General features: G+C 36.2%; 3 protein-coding genes across 5 annotated transcripts; 1 reads left to right on the top strand and 2 right to left on the bottom strand.

Annotated features, from left to right (window-relative positions):
• Nucleotides 1–1,397: 1,397 nt before the first annotated feature.
• On the bottom strand, nucleotides 1,398–3,563 carry LOC114732017 (glutathione S-transferase L3-like). The gene is made up of 10 exons (XM_028919294.1): nucleotides 3,473–3,563; nucleotides 3,303–3,377; nucleotides 3,121–3,181; nucleotides 2,914–3,000; nucleotides 2,704–2,802; nucleotides 2,492–2,594; nucleotides 2,315–2,391; nucleotides 2,118–2,225; nucleotides 1,769–1,849; nucleotides 1,398–1,671 (listed from the first exon to the last, which is right to left on the bottom strand). The coding sequence occupies exons 1-10, from the start codon at nucleotides 3,481–3,483 to the stop codon at nucleotides 1,666–1,668; spliced, it is 708 nt and encodes a 235-aa protein (XP_028775127.1). The 5' UTR covers nucleotides 3,484–3,563; the 3' UTR covers nucleotides 1,398–1,665.
• A 2,523-nt stretch (nucleotides 3,564–6,086) lies between these two features.
• On the bottom strand, nucleotides 6,087–10,882 carry LOC114732009 (thylakoid membrane protein TERC, chloroplastic). 2 transcript variants are annotated; one of them, XM_028919280.1, is made up of 14 exons: nucleotides 10,476–10,882; nucleotides 10,312–10,392; nucleotides 9,569–9,705; nucleotides 9,391–9,467; nucleotides 8,925–9,012; nucleotides 8,667–8,747; nucleotides 8,505–8,561; nucleotides 8,262–8,343; nucleotides 7,714–7,763; nucleotides 7,494–7,550; nucleotides 7,307–7,385; nucleotides 6,914–6,972; nucleotides 6,541–6,598; nucleotides 6,087–6,458 (listed from the first exon to the last, which is right to left on the bottom strand). In XM_028919280.1, the coding sequence occupies exons 1-14, from the start codon at nucleotides 10,609–10,611 to the stop codon at nucleotides 6,367–6,369; spliced, it is 1,134 nt and encodes a 377-aa protein (XP_028775113.1). In that variant the 5' UTR covers nucleotides 10,612–10,882; the 3' UTR covers nucleotides 6,087–6,366. The 2 variants fall into 2 exon arrangements, with proteins under 2 accessions (XP_028775113.1, XP_028775114.1); XM_028919281.1 differs by having other exon boundaries at nucleotides 9,569–9,700; nucleotides 10,476–10,613.
• A 740-nt stretch (nucleotides 10,883–11,622) lies between these two features.
• On the top strand, nucleotides 11,623–15,426 carry LOC114732016 (protein MODIFIER OF SNC1 11). 2 transcript variants are annotated; one of them, XM_028919292.1, is made up of 6 exons: nucleotides 11,623–12,089; nucleotides 12,984–13,061; nucleotides 13,227–13,358; nucleotides 13,466–13,526; nucleotides 13,625–13,698; nucleotides 13,856–15,426. In XM_028919292.1, the coding sequence occupies exons 1-5, from the start codon at nucleotides 11,752–11,754 to the stop codon at nucleotides 13,661–13,663; spliced, it is 648 nt and encodes a 215-aa protein (XP_028775125.1). In that variant the 5' UTR covers nucleotides 11,623–11,751; the 3' UTR covers nucleotides 13,664–13,698; nucleotides 13,856–15,426. The 2 variants fall into 2 exon arrangements, with proteins under 2 accessions (XP_028775125.1, XP_028775126.1); XM_028919293.1 differs by having other exon boundaries at nucleotides 11,634–12,089; nucleotides 13,230–13,358.
• The last annotated feature ends 1,375 nt before the right edge of the window (nucleotides 15,427–16,801 follow it).

Genomic DNA, 16,801 nt, shown 5'->3' with positions numbered 1-16,801 from the left:
TTATATATTATTTTATAAATTAGAAAAACTAGTTTAAATAAAAATGATAAATATAATACTTTAAAACAACTTATTATTTTTTATTAATTAGAGTCTTATATTAATAACATAAATATTTCCCCTGATCTGTTATATAATCTAGCAATGTAGTTGCAGAGCCTGTTTAGGTAACAAGCAAAATTATAATTTGGGAGGTAAAACCATAGTTTGGGAATCAAATCATCCAAACATGTCAATTTTTTGTAAAATCAATTTTTGATTAAAAACTATAGTTTGGAAAAATATAGCCAAACATCATGATTTTTGGCAAAATCACTTTTGAATTGAAAACCATAGTTTGGGGTCTAAAACCATGATTTTTCATAAAGTGAAATTTTTTTACTTTTAAAGATATAAAACCATGGTTTGTGATATAAAAAATAGATAAATATGAGAGACAAAGTAGACTGAGATCTTATATTTATAATCAAATTGAATATCTAGTTGGCTCTTATATTAAGGACGAAAGGTAATATTAATTGATTATACATTTTATATACAATTTATTATTTCAAACAAAAATATAAATTAAAATCTATTTTTCTATAATTATCACATCAACTTATGTCTTTTTTAGTAATTTGTACATAAAAATGATTATTATAACAACCACTCAAACATTTTAACTTTATTAAAATTACTTTTTTAATTCACAGAATCTATTGTTTTAAAATTTATTTTTTCAAAAACTATGTTTTAAAAGTTATTTTCTAAACCATGATTTGGTTTCATCCAAACTAACATCGTTTATAAAAGTTGGCCAGAAATTTAAAAAAAAAAAACGCATGACTTATAACAGATGTCACTATTCTCAGTCGTCAACTTTATAGAGGACGGCATGATCCGTGATCGCAGACAATGACTCTTTTTTTTTTTTTTTCCGGGTGAACAAAGTAGTTCATTTTACACTGTACCTAAAGTGGCGATCCAAAATCTAGTTATCCATACAACCTTTTTTTTGGGCGGTTTGTGCTGCTAAACCCGGGCCCCCCAAAATTTACGTTGTTTAGTTATCTAGAAGGTAAGAACAGGAGAGAAGAGGAAAGACGAAAAGGAATCGAATTGGGAAGCGGAGGCCGAAGCAACATTGAGAGATGAAAATGGTTATGGATGATCCGACCTTACCACCAAATAATGAAATGTATTCCTTTTTTCTTTTTTAACTATTTGTTAGCGCGCAGAGAGAGAGAGAGATAACGGATCCTTTTCAAGGCCTAAAACTCAGCTTTGACCCTCCATTATCTTCTTACATTTTTATAAGAAATCTGCTATTTTCTTTATGTCGCATGATCCATTTAAAATTGAAAGAAAGTCCTCTATGCACACAGGCTGACATTTTCCTCACGCAACATGGCAAATCATGTGAATTTAATTTGCATTATTATCGGAGTATTTCGTGCTATCCATAAGAAAAATATTTTATTCTTGCAACCGACGTTTCTTTATTTAATTTTACAGGAATTCAAAATCTTAGTACAATGTAATGGTGCGCACACACTTTCACAGAAATTATTATATTATTATAAACTGTAAATTCACTTCAGACATTCCACGCAAGTAACTCTCCTATAATTTGATGACCGGTGTCCCAAACGAATCCAAGCTTGCTGATCTCATTCCTACAGCTTACCCCTGCACATATGACAGAGAAATTGAGGTTTAATTTATTAAGCAGCATAGTTAGGATTAGGCAGACTGCAATTTCTTCCTATGAAAGCTTTATTCAAACCAGGAAGCGCTTCTTGAAAACTTCGACAAACTCAGCGGGATCAAGTTTTGTTTGTTTGTAAGCATCGTCCTTGTTCAGCTCCTACAAAAATAAGTTTCTCCTGTTAGCCAAAGTGTACTTATACTGTATAGATGGAAGATGGATGCCTGTATAAACGCGGGGGTTCCTAAATAGTACTAGTAATATACTACTTTCGGTCCTATTTATAAGATCTTGTTTTATGAGGTCTTATAAATAGGACCCAAACATAGTACTAATTAATGTTTGCTTCTTCTTTATATAAACGAAATCTTATAAATAGGACTGGAAGTACTACTAATTAATGTTTGCTTCTTCCCTATGTTTTTACCTCAATCCATGCCGCTAGTCGAGGTCTTCCAGCCGCTATATCGTGCTTAAATATCTCAGAAAAGATTATTTGGAATCTTTCAATAAATGGAGCGTATGCGACATCCACCTGATGAGAACCAACTTATTGAATTTTAAAAAGAAAGAACTGAACAGAGAAACAGAGAACATCGTACTGAGAATTTTCATGTATCTTACCAAACTAAATTGGCCGAGGAAGAATGGGCCATCATCAAATTTACCAAGAGCACTCTCCACGTAATCAAAAGAAGCACCTGATTCAGACGACCGACCAACAATCTTAACAGTTCAATGTTTGACATCATTAATAATGTGTGCTTCGATTTAACTTTTTTGAGAAAAAGTCGATCTTACTGGTTGCATTTACAGGATCTCCCTTTAAGGAAGAAAAGACATTTCTGGTAAAAGTTTCAACATACGATAACAGGTGCTCCCCAGCTTCCTTCTTTGCGGGGTCCTGAACAATGATTGTATCTCTATTATCAGCGAATTAATTACTTCAAATAATTAAGTAATAGAGGAATTAATTAATGTCATGGTCGAATTGTACTAATTAATATTCTTACTTCAGGAAGTAGAGCTGGCCCTTCAAAATTAGCGTTCACGTATTTGATCAAATCGAGACTTTCACCTAAAACCTTCCCATCATGCTCCAGCGATGGCACCTATTACATAACAAAAGCAAACACAAGCAAACCAAATAGATAGCTTCATATGTGATGTTTAAATAGGTATAATTATATTCGACGATGTTTTCACTTTTCTGAGATGGCTACCTTATTTTCAGGGTGGACTTTCTCTTTATACCAAGCAGGCTTGTCCTGAAGGTCGAGAGGAACCAACTGGATCTTGTCTTGTAGTCCCTGATATTATTCATGTTCAAAAAAAAAAAAACAGTTAATCATAGGTCATCGACTTATAAATGCATCATACCATAAAAATAGGAGATATTTTAGCTGCAGAAGTAGTGATGGAAAAACAACCTTATAGTTCCTCGTAATCCATACGCGTTGTGCAAATGGGCACCCATAGCTCATGTACAACCTAATCTCAAAGGAAAACCCATCATATTATACTACTATAAGATATATCATTACAAAACGCAGACACGTGAGCGTATATTGGAAGTAAAAATATGATGATGGAGACATATATTATAGTGAACCTGGTAGTTCCATCAAATACAGGAGGTGGGTCGGAGGAGGAAGACAAAGTGGGAGGGCGAACTTCATTCACGGTTCTGAACATTGCCCAGAGAGAACAAGTCACGTCAGAAAAGAGATATTTGATTCAGAAAAGGAAAAAAGATGAACTGAACTGTGTAAATTGTCGTACGAGGTTGCCATTGACGTGGTTGTCCGAGAAAGCTTAGAGATGGGGAAGAATGTGGTTGCAAGTGGTGTTGATGCCCAACTTCTTTTATAAAAGTTTGAAATGGTTGCTGGCGCCAGCAGTGACGAACCCAATAGGAGCCAGCCGTGTATAATCTTATAACTAAAAATTAAGAGACGCCGTATGATTAAAGTTCTTCGGACTTTCAAGCTACAATTAATAATGCTGCTTTTACAAAACTTAGTGGAAAATGTTGTATCATCGGCTTGCCACTTGCCAGTGTATGCCTACGACATACTAGGAAGTTGTCAAAGTCTTGCGATCTCGCTTTCATATTACGACATTGGCGTTGAAATTTTGGAAAAAATACCAATATCTTAATGCCTCGTTTGGTATGATGGAAGAGTTTTTGATGGAAGTGGAAGTGGAAATAGAAGTGGAAGTGGAGGTAGAAATGGAAGTGGAACTGAGATCAAAAGTGTGTTTGGTAAGATGATGGAAGTGGAATATAAATTTTAATGAATATATGTAATTTTTCTGTTAAAAGACCAAAATACCCTTATTGCTATCTTCACTCCACCCATCATCATCACCCTTCACCATCGGACCAGTACCCATCCACCACCATGCTTTCAAGCCAACATCTCCTAGAACTAAATAGCATAGTCTAATCACCCAAAACTCAGACACCATAAAAAGGAAGCAAGAAACAAAAAGTCCAAATCGAAATGGCAAAATTTTTATAGCCAGAATTAAAACGGCAAAATCATGGAGAATTGCCAGCTTCAAAATCGAAATACTCCTTCTTCTCTGTTGGATTCTGCATCATTCTCCATATCACGGCATCCTCATTACCAGAAATTTCCATCAAATGGCTAAAAGAGATAACCATTAAAAAAGGGCAGATTTGAAATACGAATCCACTGACTCCTCCTGCCAAGACAGCCTCCAAACATTCTCCGGTTGCGTCAAAGGCTCCAAGCTTTTCGTCAGCCCCATTGACTCGGCGGAAATCATCACCATCCGCGTCTTCTATGCTGAATATGAAGAATGCCACCTACGACGTCGACTCCGGTGAAGACAACTTCTCAGAAGGACGAAAGCTCACGACAAATCTGGATCTGGAAGAACTCGCGACAGATCTGGAATTGGAAGAGAGGATGCGATTTTGCAGGGAATGAAGGCTGTCGTCATCACCGGAGTCGTCGCTGTATACCGTTGTCCTCGCCGGAGTCATCGTCCTCGCCACCGTCGCTGTAAAGGACCATCATTGCTGGCGGAGGGAAGGAGAAAGAGCAAAGGGTAGAGAAGGAAAATGACTCATGGAACTGGAGGTGGAAGCCGGTTCCATGGGGTTAGGCAGGGAACTCACTTCCATCGATTTTGATGGAAGTGAGTTCCATCTGGAACTGGGTTCCGTCACACCAAACAAGTTAAAATATGGGTTCCGCTTCCACTTCCACTTCTCAGCCTTCAATTCCCTGCTACCAAACGGGGCATAAATCTCTAACCCACATCAACATGCTTCTAGAGAGATCTAAATCTCAAAATATTATTAATTCGAGATTTCGAGTTTTATATTTCCTTCAGTTTCACTTTAAAATTCCATGCATTATCACTTATCATTAATTAATTATAATTGAGATCCCCGCACCTTGGTCCTTGGTCAGATGCAATTATGCAACGGACCCAAATATTACAAAGTTATATGCTACGTTACATGAGGTTGACCCTCAGTGCATGGCTGGATTTTTCGCCCAGCGACGAGTTTGGAGTACTTGGCCTTCAGATTTAAACATAACTATCACTCCTTTTTTTTTTTAAAAAAAAAACAAGATGATATTACGTACTCATGTGATAAGTCCACTCTTATCTTTTGAACTAGTCTCAATATCAATCTCAAATAATACCAAAAAAAAAAAAACTGCAGTATCTAACAAATTTTTTCATACAAAACAAAAAAGAGAAAATATTTTGTGCTGCCTGTGAGATTCAATATCTAATTTCCTATTATTCTCAAGCACTCATTCAGTTCAAAATATAAGATAAATTTTATCTATTTACATTTATCAAGAGATCAGTTAAATGATTTTAAAACAATAAATATATAAGATATGTATTTTTAAAATATGCTCTTATTAATAAAAAGAATAAGTAAAAGATACAATAAATAAATGAAAAAGGAAAGAGAACATACGTTAGGAACAAAATTGAAAAAAAAAACCCATTAATTTATCATATATTTTGAATTGGAGGAACATAGTCTAAGGAGATAATGTTCCCATCAACGAAGTATTTGTTTTTAATGAAAAATTTAAAGCATTTAACTAAATATCTTTTAATGACGTGTGTATTTACGTTTGTGTGCGTATCTATATGACTAACTCGCACCCCCTAACAAGCCAATATGGAAACTAAACATTTTTCAAGAAGGTCGATAATATGGTTCGAGGCCATTTTTTGGTTAATTTTGTTCGCACAAGAGTGATTTCGTATAAGCTGTAATACTTACGGCGCAGCCTTTTTTTTTTTTTGGGGGGGGGGGGGGGAGAGACGCAGTTCTGATTTGAAGCGCAAGAGGGTGTACAAGCCACTGGCATATATCAACATATGTATAGAGCATTAACACGAAGTGCACGTGGGATTAACACGGTAAAGGCAAATTAAGAAAATTATTTACCTTTTTGAATGGAATAATCAAACCATACATGTCACCGCTCACCCCTCTACGGAAGCGGTAAATATCAAGAGAAGCTACAAACTTCTTCAGTTTTACAGTTGAAGGTACCTCAGTAACAACTAATGTGTGCTTCTCCAAGGTGGGGGATGATGTGATTGCTTGGTAAATGTAAGCAATCAAATAAATTTCAACCAACCACCAAGAACAACATTTTAACCTATTCAGACTTCTTTGCCAGACTCAACGCCACTCCAATGGTTAGGCTTGAGGCTACAAAACCCAGGGATGCCTCCGTTGACACATGGATTCCTACAGGAATGAGAAGACGTTTACGGACAAGAACAGTTTGTATATGATACAAAACTTGGCAACATGGTTGCAGTATACCCACCAAAATAGTCCAGAATCATCTTGCACCCAATAAAGCCCAGAACAACAGCAATGGACGGCTGATGAGATCAGAAATACACATCAGTGAAAAGATAAGTCAGTACACTTTTAGACAATACGTTACAAATGAATACAGTGAATATTCAGTATGTATATCATCCTGAACAAATAGCATGCTTTGCCTTTCCAAGTCAGCCCGCAAATAGGGTTCCATTTTTCTTTGGAAGCATTAAACTGAGATAGAATAGCTTTAGTACATTTTTCGCATTCAAGGAAGAAACATTAAAGTTTTGCGTAAGTAGAACCAGGAGAACAGGACAAGTTATGCAGCAAGCATGATACAATCCAACGCAACGGTCCAAGTAAACATTTACCTGTAAGTACTCCAACTCTGACATGCCCTCAGAAATAATTGTGTAAAGCGACCTCAAACCTATTTTTGGCAAGTAACACGAGTTTAATTATTGATATGCATATTTATATGTAGGCAAGAGTGTAAACCAACATATGACAAAGATAAAAGAGATTTGAACAAAAATTTATTCATCCTGCCTCTTCAACTAGTGATGGTAAACCAGAATACAAGAATAAGTTATAAAACAGCCCTTTCACTTCATTGCAGACAAGGGTAAAGCGTGAAATCACAAAATTGTAGTGTTAAGCAAACATATGAACCGCCTTTGAAATTAGAATTATAATATAATCAGTCTTTTCAGGTTTTCAGTGCATTATAACTCTTGAGGAAATATTGAAGCAAGCAAACTTACCCAATATGGCAAAAAGATTAGAAGTAAAAACTATGAAGGGGTCCCTCGTTACACCAAAAACAGCAGGGATTGAATCAACCTATAACAAAAACCAAAAAGGGGAAAAATTATGGCATTAACGTTCTCATTCTAAGTTCTAAACTAACCAGAAAAAGCCAAATACAGTAGAGGGATGAAAAATATTTACGGCAAATGCAATGTCACTGAGTTCAATAACTGCTACAGTAAGAAGCAAAGGTGTGGCCTGCCCAAAATGTTTGACCCCTGTTAGAAATAAAGTCCAAATTAATTTAACATAAAAGACTTTTATAGTTATTGAGAATCAATTTATGCGCTAATCCAAGAACACATACAATGGATTCAAGAAAGTAATTTCAAACTTCAGCTGATGCTAATCAATCACTTACTTTCCAAAACCCATCTTCCTTTGTTATGAACCGGTTTCCATCATAATACGCTGCAATAATTTGTGAGAGTTAGGTTCCAGCTGATAAGGCCACTGATTCAAATTTCAATAGATCAATGCAGGCAACAACCAACAAATGTTTTGCCCCTGTCTATGAGCATGAGTGCATTTATGTAGTATAATCTAACAAACCAAAACAAAACAATCAGTTAACAATCAACCAAATAAGAAAACTCAAGGTCCAAAAAAAAAAAAAAAAAAAAAAAACTCCAGTATATGCTGAAAGGAAGCTCCAATAGAACACACTACATCCAATATTAAGCATAAAGCATCAAGCTTGCAGCAGGCCATAAAAATAATAATCTAAGGCCTATGGGAGAATATTCACAAATCATTCTTTATTCTTTGCACGCACCGAATAAAGCCTTTCCACCATTGGCTTGATTAGAAAGGAAGAAGCCGTTTAATAAAGACCAACAATGAAAACAACCAGCAAGCAGATCTCCAAGTAGTGAATGAGAAACACTTAATCATGTGAGAGTACATTACTTGTTACAGGGATAAATCTCTGGCATGTCTTCACAATAAAGTTATCTGATAAGTCAGACTCGTCTTCTTCACTGGCGAAAAGCTAATTACAAGCAACAGAAAATATGCAATAAGAGCAATAAGATTGTGAATACATTGCAAGAAGCATAATATTATCAGGAAATAAACATGGGAAGTGTTTTATCACGCAACCATCAAGATTCAAGCAGGTGTGAGGATGTTAACGTTATTGTGAATCTTCACCTTGAATGAAGAGTAGAGTAATATTCCAGCGAGTAAAAGGTTGACTGCCTCAAACCTCTAAACCAACACCATTAAAAGGAGTTAAAACGATTGCCAAAGGTTTAAAAGCTTTTACAAACAAGAATTGAACAACTCAAGAAATCTACCTATTAATAAACTCACCTGAAGGGTAGCAGTTCCTAGAAGTATTAGTGTTAGACGAAAGACAACTGCACCAGCAATACCGTAAGAAAGAACACGGCCCTGTGTGCCATCAAGCAGAGGAAAGTGACAATCATGATCCAATTTCCAACACAAAGGATTTTGGTTATTGTTGAAACAATGTCAAAGAAGTTTGATATCGATATAGGCAAACTTAAAATAGAGCTGACACTGCCCCACATTTATCTTTGGAAGTTGGAATGGAGGTCCATACGTCACCTGATACGTTATTGGAACTTTAAAGTATCTGAATATTAGAACAAAGACAAAGAGATTATCTACTGACAGACTCTGCTCCAATATGTACCTGAAAAAAGGGGGCAAGATCATCCACCCGGCACAAAATGCAAGAGAGTGAAAACAAAGCAAAAAGCAGTGGTGTCAAAATTTTATTCAGGAAAACCATAAACTCAAAGGAACATATATGTCCACAAATAATGTTCTAAATGTAAAAGCAGAAGCAATAAGGCTTCCTGGTTCCCTGGTAAGACGAGGTGCTATATGCTATAAGCTTCAGGAGTCAACAATTTCATCGCTTCTCAAAGACATTAATTGATCAGTATGCTGGTGGAGACTTTGCAGGTTATTTGATTTTGGCTGATCCTAAATACTGGGACCAATTAACTAGACCCACAAAACTACCAATAGCTAAATTTATAGTTTACTAAATAATCATTCTGCATACCCAGCAAAGAACTCAGATGCCTTGTCAACACCTTCTTTAAGGCCCACACCAACACCAAATGCCACAGCAGTGCACACCTATAAGAAATACAACCGGTCTGAGGTAAGGTAGAGATTCCAGACAAACGGAAAAAATATAAAGAAAGCACTAAAATCATATTCATTTGAGCTCTGCTCACCCATAGTGCAACAGTTCTAACAGAGGACACGTAAGCTTCATTTTCATGAGGTTCCTTTGTATTATTAGCTGAAGTGTGAGCCTGAGATTTCTCAATGTTGCCAATGTCTTCACGTGGCCGAGCACTGATCCTCTTGCCTTATAAAATACCATCAATACAGTGCAAGTAAAGAAATATTTAGGGGGGGAAAAAACAGAAGCAAGCTAATAAATTTAAGATAACCGCATTAAATTGAATGGCCAGGTCTATAAGATGGTATCATGACAGATGGGGTTTTTCATGCAGGAGATGATTGGGCTGTTAAATTTTTAGATAATGCAAGTCAAACGACGTCTGCCTTATGACTGTAGCCATTTTTAGTTGTATCGCTTATTATAAATATGAAAACAAAATGCTTACTTTTTTTTTTTTTGGCCATTAAGAAAACAAAATGTCTACTTAATGGAAGGATAAAGGGTAGAAAACGAAAGCATCAAGAGCTCGAGATTCGGAGCCGTTTCACCAGATGCTCATGAATATAGGTAAACAGGGTTGTGGGGCTAGTGAAGAGGTCAGATAGTAAGATTTAAAGGGTTGAGCAGACATTTGAGGCAAGAAACACGGCTAAATTAAGCCGCAACACAATGTGAAAGGCGGGAAAATGGTGAATTTGATGTATATTGGTATGCTAACGTCATTAGAATTTAGAACACGTTATTTCAATCAAGCATTTTTCCTGTTCTCTTGGGGTATGGGGCAGTTACCTGATGCAGATAAATCATCCTCGCTGTCAGTGCCTTTGGAGCACGAAATCGGAACGCAATGAACCCGACGACAATGATAAACTGCCATCCAAAATCCGTCAGAAGCAAGAAATTACATAATGTCATGTATAAACAAATAGTGGCTGAGCAAAGGGGAGAGAGACCTGAGTAAAAGCGAGAAGCATGAGAGTGGACCCCAGCCCATTTCGCAGCTGGAACTCGCTGTGAAGCACTGGGCAAGCCAAGATTGAAATTTGTTGGAATTCGCACACCGTGGTGAAAAACAGAAGCAAATCCCATAGTTTTTGAGCTCTGAGATAGCGGGGGAAACAGAAATCTTCACGGAAGGAGATGGACAAAGGAGGTTGATGCTATCCGCAGAAACTCAGTTGGCAGTATAAGGAAGAACCTACAGAGTTGGGGCTAGAATCAGAATGACAAGTTGTTGTTTTCTAGTTCGCGTTTGAATTGGCCAGGGATGGTCATGGGCAGGGGAGTGGTTCACACTCCGCGAACCTCCCAGTCAATTACGAACCATTCGTGTATTGTTCGCAAGGTAATCCGTACCGAGCTAAAAAAATAGAAGAAAAATTGACGAAATTATTATTAAAAAAAAGTACTTTTCGGCTCTCACTTATCTGCTTGTTCATGGATAGAAATCTTCCATTTATTGCCGACGAAGGGCGCGATTAGAACACTGCGAGTCTGCGATGGTTTTTGTTTAATACTTTAATGCGCTTATTTAACCAGGGGAATTTTTGGAAAAAAAAAAAACAGAATTGATAAAGATGCCAAAAGACAAGTTTATCTATATTGCTCTTAGCGGCTCTGAACTTGAAGGGTGTTTGGATAGAAACCAAACCATGGTTTCAGAAGTGCTTTTACGGATTACGAAGTAAATATGTGAAGGAGGTTACCTCGTTTTGCGGAAAAGTGATTCTGAAACCGCGGTTTTGGTTTTGCCAAACACCCCCTTGGATGACCATTAACATAAATTATAAAACTTGTAAAGATTTTTGTCCTTCACTGTATTTTTAAATAACTTTTATGAATTTTAATAAATTTTAAAATTAAATATAAATACAACATGAAATTTTTTTTATAAAAAGTCAATTTATTCAAAAAGTAAAATGAGGACATTAAAAGTTGGCAAAAAATGAGTACATTAATTCTAATTTATCTTTTTATTATAAATCATTTTGTCTTTCATCAGAAAAAAGCAAAAAAGAAAAGCGCGGTGGCGGAAAATACCAATAAGCGCGGCAATTTGTTTGTGGATCGAAGGAGGGAAGGGTAAAGCGGTAAAAGCGTATTAATTGCCCCGGCTAAATTGATGGAGGAATCCGAAGCTTGTCACAATTGCTTTTGCTTCTGGAGTGCTCACTTCTCACGCCGCCTGCGATTCTCTCTGCGCTTCCGCTCTCACAATCTCCCAACCCGATGGCAACCAACACGGAGAAGCCGAATCCCGACAATCTTCCCGAAGATAACCCTAAGAAAACCCTAGACCTCACTCAGCCCCCTTCCGCCACACCTGACCCCGATCCTTCTCAAGATCCGACCAATGCCTCTTCTACAACCCAACCTTCGTCTCTCCCATCCCAGCCTTCAACCACCGGCGCCTCTCCCAAGGATGCTGCTGCTGCTGAATCGAAGCATCCAGTTGCGGAAAAGGATGCTGCCGTTTCCGATATTCAGAAGAAGATACTTCGAGCCGAGCGGTTTGGGATTTCTGTGCAGCTGTCTGAGCAAGAGAAGCGCAATTCCCGGGCTGAAAGGTACTTTATATATATACGTTATCTTGAAGCTTCTTTCTTTTTGAGGGTGCATGCAGTACGGGAAGTAGTTGTGTTTTTTAGGCTCCATGTTTTCACTGGATCTCTGGGAAAGATAGGACATTTTGTACTTAAAGTGACACTTGGTTCATTCTGTCGAATTTATTTCAAAGGCTTTGGCCACGAAGATCCATGAAACATTTCTTTTGGGTGCGTGTTCCTGTATTTCTTCTTCATAGAATGCATTCTCTAAGTGGTAGGCCACTGCATTCGTTTTGAAGGTGTAACATATTACTTTTTACTGATGCAGTTATCTGAATTTTATCTCTGCGGCAATGGCACAATGCTATATTTTTAAAAATATTTGTGGTTATTTATTGCGTGTTTCAAGACTCATTCTTACTTGAGAGGAACTAAGCATCAATGGAACATTTCTAGTGGAATTGCTTCATGAATCTTTTTTTTTTTGTTTCCAGTTTCACGGAAACTTCTATTTAAAGATATTTTTGAGGTCCTGAATTATATTACAATCTCATTGGCGAATATATATATATGTATGTATGTATGTATGTATGTATAATTTAATTCTTCCTCATTAGCTCTCCCGAGCTTCTGTATAATTTATGTCCTACATTACTTCGTGTGGGTGCTAAGGTAGCCGACTAATGATGAAGTAATATGCACTGAAAATTGCTAGCGGATGTAGATTGACAGGATAGCTCTCAGGGTAGAGGTTTCTAGTGTGCTAGATTTTGATGAAGTTGAGTGTTTTGCTTTCTTGGCTATGGTCTTAACCTTTCTTTTCCAAGGAATATTTTCAAACTTCATGGATGGATGCCCTGTGGCAGCTCTTAGCTAAATTTGTTTCTTATCAAGAGAAAACAATATTTGTTGTAGGTTTGGCACTGGTTCCACATCACAAGCATCAGAGACATCAAAATCGGAGGAGCTGAAGAGAAAAGCTAGAGCAGAGAGGTTTTTCCTGTTCTCATACAACTTTTGTACTCACATAGTTTCATCAAGTGAATCAACTAGATGTTTTCCATTTAATATTCCGTACCATAGTCCTGTTCCTGATGGTATTACATTGGGGAGTCTGTGTGATCATAATGGAACAGAATAATGTTATTTATCTCTTAGCAGGTTTGGGATGCCTTGTCCACCAACGGCTGCTGATGAGGAGGCAAAGAAGAAAGCTAGGCTTGCTAGGTTTGCGCCAGTTTCCAAGACTGATCCCTTGGAGGAAGATAAAAGGAAGGCAAGAGCACTCAGGTGGATATCATATTTTACTTTACCCGTACCATATGGAAAGTTTCGGCTACCACACATAAAGAAGAGTGTATGTATTAACCTTTTTACTCCATGATCTCTGCTACCAGGTTTTCAAATCCACCATCAAGTTCTTTGCCCCAAGTTAATGGCACAGGGAACATTGAGACAGTAAGGCCTTTTGTCTATTTTCTCAAGCAATAGAAGGAAGAATAATATGTGGTTTTGCTGCTTTCTGTACTGATTTTATTTTTTCCCCTGCAAACTAGGAGGCAGCTGTTGCTGGCAAAGCAGGAGGTGGGGTCTGAATGGCAGCATATTTCATTACTAGTTGAGTTATATTGTAAGTTACTCTGTTTTGCCAGCCAATATTCTAAAAAAACTCAGTGAATCTCTACTCTTTCATGTTAATCACCATGTTGGTGAATTCATTTATGTCTTTAAGTTTTAACATGGTTTTCATGTGATATGCTTAACTCTTCTCTTAAACATTTTTGCAGGTCTAGTTTTTGAAGTTAAAGATTCCCTTAGTAGCTTTCATACTGTGTCTACTTGTTGACATATTAATCCCTGGATGCAGCTGCTTCCACTTCCTCTAAGACATTGCTGAGTTTAAAGTGACTGGAGAAGATTTCTTCTGGTGTCAGTTTACTGTGTGACACCATGGGGTAATTAACGGATATCTTTAAATTTTTTACTTATATCAAAATCTGCCTAGGTCAAAATTCTGGAATCTACAGCCTATAGAAGCTTTCATTTTTATTTTAGCACTTAGATTAAGCTTTTGCCTTTTGCCTTTTGCATAAAAGAAGCTTGTTTGGTCCTTTCATCCCTCCCCATCATTGCGATGAAGTCAGTATCTCTTGTATGCTGCTTGTCAAATGTCCATGATCATTGTGCGAAATACCAGGTTGATTATGCTATTTCAGGCTCCATCATAATGCTAGTCTAAAATCTGCTGATGTCAGGATAAGTTTATGTTGCATCATGTGTCTTGGGGGAGTGTTGATAGGTGAAGATGATAAGCTCTTAAGTAGCAGCTCATATAATGAACTCTTTTCTGCTTAATTCTTAGAGTTGACATTATTTCATTGTCGCTATGAATAATGTTGGTTCTCTTTTTCACTCGTTTTCAAAAGTATGAAAAGTTTGATGTTACGTTAATGAAAAATAAAATCTGGCATTTGCATTAAAAAAAGGCTGCATTTTGGCATTTACGACAGACTGCTTTCTCTTTCTTCAGCCTTTGTCCATTTCTGAATTGATGTTCAGTGGGAAATGTGATGTCCAATGCTGTGGTGCAATCTCCTATGAGTTTTGGATTTTTAAATCTTGTTTGAAAGTAGTGAGTGAAGCACATATTTACTTGGTTTCATAGCCCTAGGAAATGGATTGATGGACTATGTTATGGTGCTTTGGAAAAAAAAAAAAATCAATAGCTTTTGGCTTAGAGTTGGTGGTTTGCGTCACTGGATCGGCAGAGATATTTAATTCGTAGTCCTGCTACTGTCTGCTGGGCTTTCTTTAAGAAAAACAAGGTTGAAAATGATCAAGCTGAATGTGACAAATGAAAACTTTAGTGGTGTGGTTGAAGTCTGCAGATGTTTTCTTCTAGAATCGTAAGTTGAGGTTATTTTTTAGGCTGTGGATTCCAATTTTTTGATCTTTGCTGCTATTTTGTTACAAGTAAACTCTTTGAAGGTGCCACTTAGTTTTCGTAGTTGCCAACTTTAGAATTGTACAATCTGCTAGATAGGACAGGCAAGTGAAGGAGGCTTATTTTTGTTCCTTTTTTGTTATCTTTTGAAATATATTTTTCTAGTTTTTCTTTGGGTAAAAAGTCCTGGAAGTATCTTGTATCTGGGGGTATTTGTGTTGCTGGTTAGCAAAGTATAAATGAATTAACGGACCATTATTTCTACTTGGGGAATCATTATATGTTTAACCGTAATTGCCCAAATTTGTGTATCTTGATCAGCTTTAGTCTGGAAACAAGTGGCTAGCACTTCTATGTCTCTAACGGTGCAGTTGTAACCCTATGTCATGTGAGAAGTTTCTTTTGATGGTGGAAGTAGACAATGATTTGATGAGCGGAATGCGATCGATCCTTTTGAGACTGAATATGGCCATGGCATCCTATGAGTTTTGCCAAGGGTCATTGGTTGTCGCTTGTCTTTTGCGGATGATATTTATAGAACCAACGTGGATAGCCTTACCATTCGGGAAGAGGTACTTTCACGAGCCGCTTCTTATTTGTTAAATTGTTCAGCGGATGGCAATAGGTGATCAACAAATTAAGGTTTTGCAACAAGCAATGTCCTGCATATTCCCTTCCCGGGGTTTTATATTTCTCTACGCGCAGTCCCAAAATTCTTCTGATGCGGTTAAATTATACTTTTGGAAGTGAAAAAATAAAAGGTGAACTATTTTGCGACTGAACTCGAAAGTGCACCGAGTCTGATGCTATGAGTAGTTTGGCGACTTTTACTGTATATTTTGAATTTGGATATTGATTAGTCATAAACAAATTTTCAGAACACGGTTGATTCTTGTAAATTGAAATTAGATGATATTTTTTGTTCTACATATAAAAATTACACACTCTAGGATATGACGTTAAACGCAAGTTAAAATGCACAAAACCTTCCCGGACTTTGATCTAACTTTTAAAAGTTTAAATTAAGAATTCTGATGTTTCATATTGTGAATATAAATTTCTCTGCAGTTAAATTTACAGTTAATTTTAATGGTTTTTTTAATTAAGTATCAATTAAAAAAATATTATTCAGCATTTGACGTGTAATTTAAAGGATTTTATACTTTTAATTTTTAAAAAATATGGTCAGATAAGTATTATAAATGTTTTTTAAAGTGTTTCATGTTTTCAATGATTTTATTTTAAGTATTTGAGAAATGTTTCAAATTTTATGTCAAATGCCAAATATTATTTTTCAGGAGAATTATAATAAGATTTTAAGAAAGAAAAATAATTACAAAATAGGTTTTAAAAGTTGTTATTTTTTATTTTGGAACTTATCATTATAGACTATTTATTTTGTTATTGGGGTTTTTTAATAATTATTTATTTTTGGAACCCTATTGTAACTCTCTTATTTTTTTAATCGATATGATATATAATAAAATATATAAAAATAGTGACATGGTTGAACCGTCAAGGTGAATGGTAATTTTAACCGCAAGAAAATTTATGATCAAAACATGAAATGTTAGGATCCTTGATTTAGACTTTTAAAGATCAAGGAGGTAATGCGCAACTGGTTAAAAGTTCAGGGAGCTTTTGTATATTTTGGCCTTAAATATATTAGTCAAGTTTTATCAATTTTTAGGTGAACAATATTTTGATGGTATACTCTTGAATTAATGTGACTATCAAAGTATTAAATTAAAGAAAAAAAACTTGAGTTTTTTATATCTATTATGTGAAA

Source organism: Neltuma alba, unplaced genomic scaffold (assembly GCF_004799145.2).
Source record: "Neltuma alba isolate B1F8T4 unplaced genomic scaffold, ASM479914v2 tig00012869_pilon, whole genome shotgun sequence".
NCBI lineage: Eukaryota > Viridiplantae > Streptophyta > Magnoliopsida > Fabales > Fabaceae > Neltuma > Neltuma alba.
Note: the sequence above shows the minus strand (reverse complement) of the source record. Positions and strands in the feature narration are given on the sequence as shown.